The 8920-nt window shown below is 42.7% G+C and overlaps 1 protein-coding gene across 1 annotated transcript; it reads right to left on the reverse strand.

Annotated features, from left to right (window-relative positions):
• Positions 1 to 210: 210 nt before the first annotated feature.
• Positions 211 to 6312, reverse strand: ARMH2 (armadillo-like helical domain containing 2). The gene is made up of 2 exons (XM_006034436.1): positions 6111 to 6312; positions 211 to 656 (listed from the first exon to the last, which is right to left on the reverse strand). The coding sequence occupies exons 1-2, from the start codon at positions 6310 to 6312 to the stop codon at positions 211 to 213; spliced, it is 648 nt and encodes a 215-aa protein (XP_006034498.1).
• Positions 6313 to 8920: the final 2608 nt, after the last annotated feature.

Below are 8920 nucleotides of genomic sequence, written 5' to 3' on the forward strand. Positions count from 1 at the left end.
GGATAGGTTTGGCTGAGATAAGGCTCAATATTTATGTACCTAGATAGGTAATTAGACCAGGTTAGTTTTTAATTCCCGACTAGTTTTTTGGAGATGGGGAGGAAAAAGAAAAATGGCATTCAGTTTAACATGCTTAATTTTTTATTATGCCATGTAAATGATTGTCAATTAGCTTCAGATTATAACAATTCTCAAGAGCGCTGATACATTTTAAGTATTGGAAGTATTTTGAGACTTCTGAAACCCTAGAAGGGAGGATAATAATTCTGCATAATTACATGGCCAACTAGACCAGTCCAAGCTAGCCAGGAGTTCCAGCTTATTTTCTAGCATTTCACCTCCCTTTTCATGAAGTATTTTAATGTAAGGGATATTGTTGTAACACATGACAGTCAGGAAGTAACAGGTCCAGGATTTAACCAAGATGCCCTCTGGCTTATCTGAAGAGGAATCTTTGTCTTCATCAAGGCAAGCAAGAACAGCATCAGTGAGATTTAAGTCTTTTGCTTTGTTTTGGTTGTTGTAATTTATGTAGCAGATACCAGCCAGCCCTTGCAGCACTAGGATCTTCACTTTGGCTGAAATATCTGGCAGCAGCAAGATATCATATAGGTCCTGAATATACTCTGAAGCATATGTTCCAGCATTTGGCTCACCTGTAATTGAAGGCAGTTTATAGATGGTACAGTTTTCTAGGTGTAATCCAGACTATAGCTGTTAACTATATACACATGGATGTCAAAATTAAAATTGGCTGCAGTCTGAATTAACTAATCCTTGTTGAATGAGGATTAAAGTTAATGCAGACTAGGGCAATCTGAATTAGGCAATTTAAACTGTATTAATTTACATGTATATACAGCAGTTGATTTTAGGAAAAACAGTCCTTAGGAACTCAGAGAAGAAGTTAAGCATTGCAAATATCAGTCCTGGCAAGGGAAACTCAATTGGACTGTTTCAGAACAACAGAGGCTATCAGGCACCAAGTAACACCTTTACAAAGTCAAATGTGCAAACAACACTTCATCCTGCTAAGTATCGGGTCAATTACAGGTTATGGAACAGCACTTCAGCTAACTGCAACAGTGAGTGCTTACACAGGCTTATTATCCCCTCCTAGTTACTTTCAACCTCTGTTAAGGGGCTGTCAAATGTATAGACTGTATAACCAGTGCCCCTGCCATGATGGTCAGTGATCAACCTGCAAGGGAAAACCCACAGTTTCCTCCTGTAAAGAGGGAAATCCATGTTTTTCTGCAGCCAGTGGAAAACCTGGATCTTTGGTAAACATGCATGCTGCTAGGGCAAGCTGGGAAATTCAGTTCTACCAGCAAAATACTGGACACTTGTTCATATTTCACAAAACCTCCCAGGCGGAGATCAGAGGACCCAAAAAGAGGACACATCCGGGAAAACCCGGATGTATGGTAACCCTGATCTAGTCCAACCCCCTGCTCAACTAGATCATTCCAGACAAAGCTTTGTCTAGCCGGGTCTCAAAAACCTCCAGGGGTGGAGATTCACAACCTCTCTAGGTAGTCTGTTCCAGTGCTTTACTACCCTCCTCATGAGAGAGGTTTTCTAATATCTAACCTAAACTTCTCTTGCTGCAACTTGAGATCATTGGCAAATGACAGAATGAGGAGCATCACAGAGAACAGCATTATGTCTGTGTATATACACAACAGTGTCATGTTGTTTGTTTCATGATTAATATAATATTTATAGTTACAATATGCATGCATGCATGCATGTATCTAATTCCTATACATGTAGGATGTTTGTACCTTGTGTATTAAATGTATATGGAACTACTTTATTTGCCAGGGACAGTCATAAAGCAACATTCCTTAGGACAGGAACTGAGAAACAATTTGACCACCGGTCAGAGTGCAGAAAGAACTTAAACTGACTGGTGCTGGGATCTGGCCTGCTTTTCAAAAATGCAGGCAAACTTTTGTACACCTAAACATGCCAGCTGACTGATTCCTCTGACACTGCTCAGAGCCACAAGCCAATCTTTCACTGAAGTATCCCATTACTTTCATAGAACTGAGGCCCATCTGCTGCTATACTGGGCCCTACCACTTCTAACTTAAAATGCCTGTGATCTGATGAGGATGAGATTTTGAGTGTTTTAACACACTTCAGTGTTGTCATATGGAGACTTAGAACTCCCTCAGATGCCAGACATTTCAACAGGAAGCCTCCACACATGGACTCAGCACGAAGCTGGTAGACGATTATTTTATCTAAACTGGAAAGAAAGTCATTTAAAGGGGTATCATTTATGGGCTTATTTACTGGCAAATAAGCCAAGTAAAAAATGAGGGTTTAAACATAACTCCCCAGGCTATGCAAGCGGTAACACCAAGGACGTGGTGTTATGGTATGGTAACGATTACTTCTTGGAGGAGCTATTTGGAATCACTCAGCATTTGGCACTGTGCTGCCTACACCTGACACGTTGTTATTATCTGCTATTGCCTGTTGTGCAGACTGCACGCAAATAAATATGTCAACCAGCCATTTCTGCAAGGAGGATGCTGTGCACATTTGTTTGCTGCTCTTTGAGGGTCATCTGAGATTTTTTTTTTTAGAACTCGATTTGAAGTGGAGAGCAGATGGCTTGAGAACCTGCTGAGCCATCCTGCTGCTCACATTCTGTTGTTCTTTAGTCGGACCCTGACAGTATTTTCTTGTATAGAAAATATTTATCCCACATTATTACTTTCTCTGTTTATTTAAGGCAATGGCAAAGTACAGTTTAACAAAGGCTACTTGTGCCCTGAGGGAGACTCAAGTCTTTGGCCCTGGCATGAATACTGAGATGGTACTTTGTGCTCTGAGTCTGAGTGATTTCCAAAGTGAGATATACTAATGGGAGATAGTGCTGCTCTCTCCACCTTCCCCACCATCCCACTTTGCCTGCAGCACAGTCAAAGTAGTTCCACTGAATAATAGCAGTGGTGGTCATTTCGGGGATCCTATCCCAGCTGTCTACTCCGCATGCCTTCTGACTAGCCATGTAATCTGGAACAGAGGCTGGCTGATGGAAGAACAACAGTATTGACCCATTAGTCGTTCTCATCAAGGGAAGGTGTGCAGGTCAGGGAGATGCAGGATACCTTCCATAACCCCCAGCTGTTATACTTGTGGCTACTCTGCTCTACTTAAGTTACACAGTCAAAACTTTGAGTGCATCTACTCTCAGATCTTTGTGCTGGCAGAACCTGTAACAACCTGCTGGTTGGAACAGAAGTTGTAGTGAAGATGATTCAAAGGGTGACACTAGGAAGCTCCACATGCTTGGAGATTTTCAGAATTGCTTGAAGCACATGCTGTACCGCATGGCTGCAAGCAGCAGCACAGAGCACACAGCACTTTTAATCAAGATCCAAGTTTTTGCAGTCCAGATAGAGTCCCTTTACAACCCACCTCTGCTGAGCAGACTATAGCTGTTTCTACGCTAGGCTGTCTTTGCTGCTGGAACTCGAGGGTAGTGGAAGCAATCCTGCCAATGCATCATAGTGCTCAGTGCAGGGTAATTTATCCAATGTGCTTCTAAGCTGCTTCTAGGACCTGAGCTAACTTATTTAAAGCCAGCACAGGTACCTCTATGTTACTCTATGACAGAGACAGGCAAAGTCTGGCCTGCAGGCTGGATCCAGTTGGCAGTGGACTCCATTTACCATCTGCCCCTGCACATGGCTGGGGGTTGGTCTCCATGGAGACCCCAGCTACACCTGTACTGTGATAGTGCAAGGCTGGGGTTGCTATGGAGACCAGGCCCAGCCATGCTGTCAGGTCATGTGGCCAAGCAGGGCAGGGGGCTGCTCTGCAGCCGCTCGGATCTTGCAATGGGGGCAGCTTGCTCTGGAGCCAGGGCAGGGCTGCGATCTGTAGCCTGCACGCCCTGAGCAGGGGTGTGCAAGTGAGGGGATTGCGGTTCTGCACTGGTTCCGTGCAGCAGACACAGCCTGGTCTGGAGCAGGAGCAGAGCTGCGATCCCCTGTCTGCACGCCCCTGCTTGGAGTGTGTAGGGTACAGATCGTAGCCCTGCCCTGGCTCCAGAGCAAACTGCCCCCATTGCAAGATCCCAGTGGCTCCCGGGCAGGCCCCTTCTGCCACATGTCCTGCCAGCGTGGCTGGGGCTGGTCTCCATGGGAACCCCAGTCTTGTGCTATCACAGCACAGGTGCAGCTGGGGTCTCTATGGAGACTGGCCTCAGCCATGCAGGTAGGGGCTGCTGGGAAATGGAGTCTGGCTGCCAGCTGGATTGGCCATTTTGCCTACTCCAACTCCATGATTTTTATTCCCCCCCTCTCCTTTCCTCACAAGGGGGGAAAACATAACAGTAGTTAGCAACAGCTTAGAAAATGTGGTGAGAACACCCTGCTAAAACTAAACTACAAGAAAAAAATAGCTAGGATATGTTGATAAAAAGCAAACACTATTTCAGCTCCTTTCCTAGCTATGCTTTTCTTGACAATTTCATCCCTATCGAGTCTTCCCAGTTGTTCATGGACAGAGCTGTACTGTATTCATCCACTGGCTGTAGCAGTGATACCTTTGCTAAGACCACTGCTTGCAACCATATTGCACACTTGTACTCAGAGCATTGGTCATATAGAGCTTCCTGGAAGTTCACTGGCCGCTTCCTGCGCATTGTCCCTCTTACAACTCCTGTTCCAGCCTTCAGGTGGTTATACCTAGCATGCCTTTCCGAGGGTTGGTTCTTTAAATCTGGCAGAGCCAAGCAGCTGCTGCTCTAAAGTGGCCATTTTGTAACTGGTAGCTGTTGACTGTTTCTTTCTTCTCCCTGCTGGTGAGTATCTACCTTGTTACTTGTATATGACTTGTTATTTCTGTAGCGCTTTGACTTTTTGGGGTTTTTTTTTCTTTCATTGCTGTGGAGATGGCATGTGGGATGAAATAGGTTAAGTTCTACCCTGCAGCATTGGCAGGGCACATGCTTTAGTGTAGTTTCATAAGCAGGACACCAATGCATCCTTTTCCCCTGAGGGGCAGATGGCAAGTCTTGGCTCAGCCACAGAGGCTGCTCCCTGATTGGTTCCCTGTGACTTTACATTTAATTTTGTTGGCTGAGAATTGCCCCCATGTTGACTACTATAGTTTTGTAACAGTTTTGTTGGCAAACTAGTTAGAACAGTAGGACAGAAAAAACCTAGAAAGGACAAAAAAAAAGAGTAGTCCCAGGCAGGGCAGACTACAGAGAAATAAATAGTCCCAGGGAGGACAGAATGAACTCCAAAGAAGCACAGGGGGAGCTGAAGTAGCACAATAAAGGCTCTTTGAAGCCAGAGCTGTCCGCTGTGTTGTTTGGGTTGTCAGCACTCTGACCTCCCACCTTCTTTGAAGAAACATATACCCTTCTTCCTGGCAGCTGCGCAAAGAAGGAGCGCTCTGACATGCTGGTGCTATGGATTTCTGGGAAAGCCAGGGTCTCAGACCAGAGACTTAGCATCAAGAGTCCTCCTCGAGCAGAGCTTCTGCTGAAGGGTATAATCTACAACAGCATGATCTCGCATCAGGCAGTTGGATAAAAAGTAGATGTATTGCTAGCCCCAACTATTACTAGAGTGGCTTCAAACCAAACCCAAATAATAAATGTTGATTTATTTGCTTTTTGGCCTTGAAGGCTTTCTTTCAAGCTTTCTTCTATAACCATAAGGGCTGGAAACCTATCTTTGTTTAACCTGAAACTGAGATTCTCATGCAATTGCGCAAATCCTTGAGTTAAGATAAAAAGCCCAACCACAAATTTTAAGAGTTACAACGCTGAACTTCAAAGTGGAATTTAGTCTATGTCTTACATACCTGTACATTATCATTTCAAACTTATCAGTGTCCCAAGCTTCAGTTACTTTGGGGGCTAATAGCCTGATTCTGCCCCCATTGAAATTGATAAAAATGTTCTTACTGGCTTTACTGAGAACAGGTTTGGATCTTACACTGGGTCCTTATACACTGCTTTTTGGTGTTGTATGTGGGAGACTAGTCTTACCCTGCTTACGAAATCCTGGCTTAAATTATCCTGGAACAGCAAAGAAGAATTTCAATTTCAACACCCCTGCTTGTGCTGGTACCTGTGTATGCTAGCAGTCCGATGCTAGCTGCCGCTTTGGCTCTCTGCTCCATGGGCAGCTCTGTACTTCTCAGCTGAGTGCCATATACTATAATATTTTGCCTGTTAAAAACACTGTCAGTTGAATCATCAGGCTCATCCTCCTCAGAAGAGAAAAGGGACTTAATGAAAGTTTCATAACAACCTTTGAGTTTCTTAAACATACTTTGCCTTGCTCCTCAAAGCCTTCCTTAATAATGCAGAAATCTGTATTGTCTGTATTTAAACAGGAAGTAGCTGGAAAGCCAGAGTATTATTTCTAATTTTGAAGGAAACTGTTAAAGTGTTAGTAACTAGGCAATACTTTGGAATACAGTTAATCAGTAGAATGAAAAATGGAACCGGATCTCTGTTGCAATTGGAATCTAATGACACCATAAGAGATCTATCTTATCAAATCAATATTCTATGCGCTCACTTCCTGTAATGCATGATTATCTCCATGTATCTGAATGCAGAGGCCTTCTCTTCTTTTAAAAGAGCATGTGCTGTGAAGAACAGTTCTGCTCTGGGAAACGTGGACTGTAGGCTCACTTTAGGACAGTGAGGGAAGGAACAACAGAACATAGGACTGGAAGGGACTGCCTGGGTTGCCAAGTCCCAGGCACCACATTATATCACGCTTTCATAAACTGATCAAGGTCCATTGTGTGGCTTCTATTGGTTGTCAAAGACTCCTCTTAGGTTTTCAAAATCATAGATTCGTATTTTAAAAAGATTATAGAAAAGATGGTTTCTTTGACTTTGCAGAAGTCAAAGACCAGCCACTTAATGTTTTCTCCTGTCCCTTCCCTCCCCAACAACAAGGGCCTAGTTTAATTTTAAAAAAATCTATAGGCCTTAATTAAATCTAGCCTGAAGTCTGTGGATGGGTAATGGAGACTAGCAATATAGAGTACCAGCTCCACCCTTCTCTGGGGTTGGCTAACCATCTTCCTCCACCTCTTTGTTGTTTTCCCCTCATTTGGGTATGTATTTTGAGCTTCACTGATTAAAACAATTTGCTAGTTGAGCTTCCCCTGGCCCACTGAGAGCTAGAAACTACTGAACCAGTCAACCACCCAAGGACCAATGATACTAGCAAGCAAGTATCCTGCAGTTGCTCAGTCCAGTTCCATGAGAAGCTGTAGTATTGCATATCTGTCCAGACTTTCAGGTGATACATTTATACTAGTGTAAAAATGCCATGGACAGATGAGGCAGACTCCTAACCCAGGGTAACATTACACCCAATCAAGTGGAAAATTACTCCGGAAATAATCACGGGTAAATCTATGAGTCTGTCTATCTGCAGTTAATCCCAAGGTAGCCATTTCCTCAAGGCAAGCAGGCTATTACATCTTCCCCTAGCATACAGGGATGATGAGGCACTGTAATAGCTGCCTTTTGCCATGCAGCTACTCAAGGATAAGCTGAATGTTTGTCTGTCATATACCTTGGTGTAATTTACTTTGGCGTAATATGCATTTATTTGTCAGTCTACTCCAGTGATACTCAATCACCATGCCGTGGCACTCTGGGGTGCCTTGAGATCCTTTCAAGGGGTGCCACAGAATGTTAAGACTGTTAGGTGTATAAACATGATTCCTAAAAAAACCCCAGGGATTTCAAATAGGAATCTATAGTGTTAAAAAAAAAGAGTGAAAACTAAGTTTTGGCATTTTCTGAGGAGTGCCTTGGGTCTAGAAAAGCTGAGAACCATTAGATGTACTTGAAAGATACTTGCTATAGTATTGCTGGTGCTTTGTCCAGTACCATCAATAGTAAAAACCTAGAGCTCTAAGACAGTAGTAAAAACCATGACTAACTGACATGATGCTGAAAAAGAGTTGTCCATGTCTATGTTGATTGTAAAGTTAACGTGATGAAACTTTGAGAAGAGAGAGGTAGTTAGCCGTGGTAGTCTGAAGTCAGGCAGAGAGCAGGATAGAGGTGAGAAAACTTGAGAAAGCTTACACATTGCTGATTCATTTTCTTTATAAAGTGCACTTCTACCCTGCCTTCTGCATCATTAAACTTTTGTCATTGAGGCAAGATGTGACAAGACAGAGGTGCTATCACCCCTTCCTTTGAGGGTATTATGAAGTATCTTTGTGACCATGTATCAGTGATCCTTGCTTGTTAGGCTCTGGCATTTATACTCCATAATATTCATAATATCTGTTTCTTGGAAGAGAGTTGCCACAAGGAATAAACTACTGCTTTAACTGCATTAGGGGTTCACCCCAGTTCCAGCCATCAGAAGCTAGCCCCAGGTGAGGGACATTCCCATACACTCCGATTTCTATATCTCTACCCAAAGGAGTTTTTTCCTGATGCAGCCACAGTCATCAGTGGTGAGTTTCAGGGCCCAATTCCTAGTATAGATACATATTCTCAGGTGGTATGGAGAAACTTGGACCACTGATAGAAACATGCATCCAAAATATAAAACTATGTTTTAGTATTTAAAAAATAATCTTTATTATAACTTAAATGTGACAGGCAATATGAGTACAAATACCACAAAACTAAATGGCAAAAAAATAAGCAAAAGTCAGTACAAAAGAACACCATGGCAGAATCGGGTCATGCAATAGATATGATATAAAAACCATAACATGGTTATTTCACCTTTGATAAAAAGGGATTATTTCCTCTGGTAAACAAGTAAACATTTTAAACTGTACAAATGTAACATATTTGAAAGGAAGAATATATATATATATATATATATATATATATATATATATTTATAAATATACAGATATATGTACATCATTGTAACATTCA

The sequence above is a fragment of the Alligator sinensis genome, unplaced genomic scaffold (assembly GCF_000455745.1).
Source record: "Alligator sinensis unplaced genomic scaffold, ASM45574v1 scaffold969_1, whole genome shotgun sequence".
Classification (NCBI taxonomy): Eukaryota; Metazoa; Chordata; order Crocodylia; family Alligatoridae; genus Alligator; species Alligator sinensis.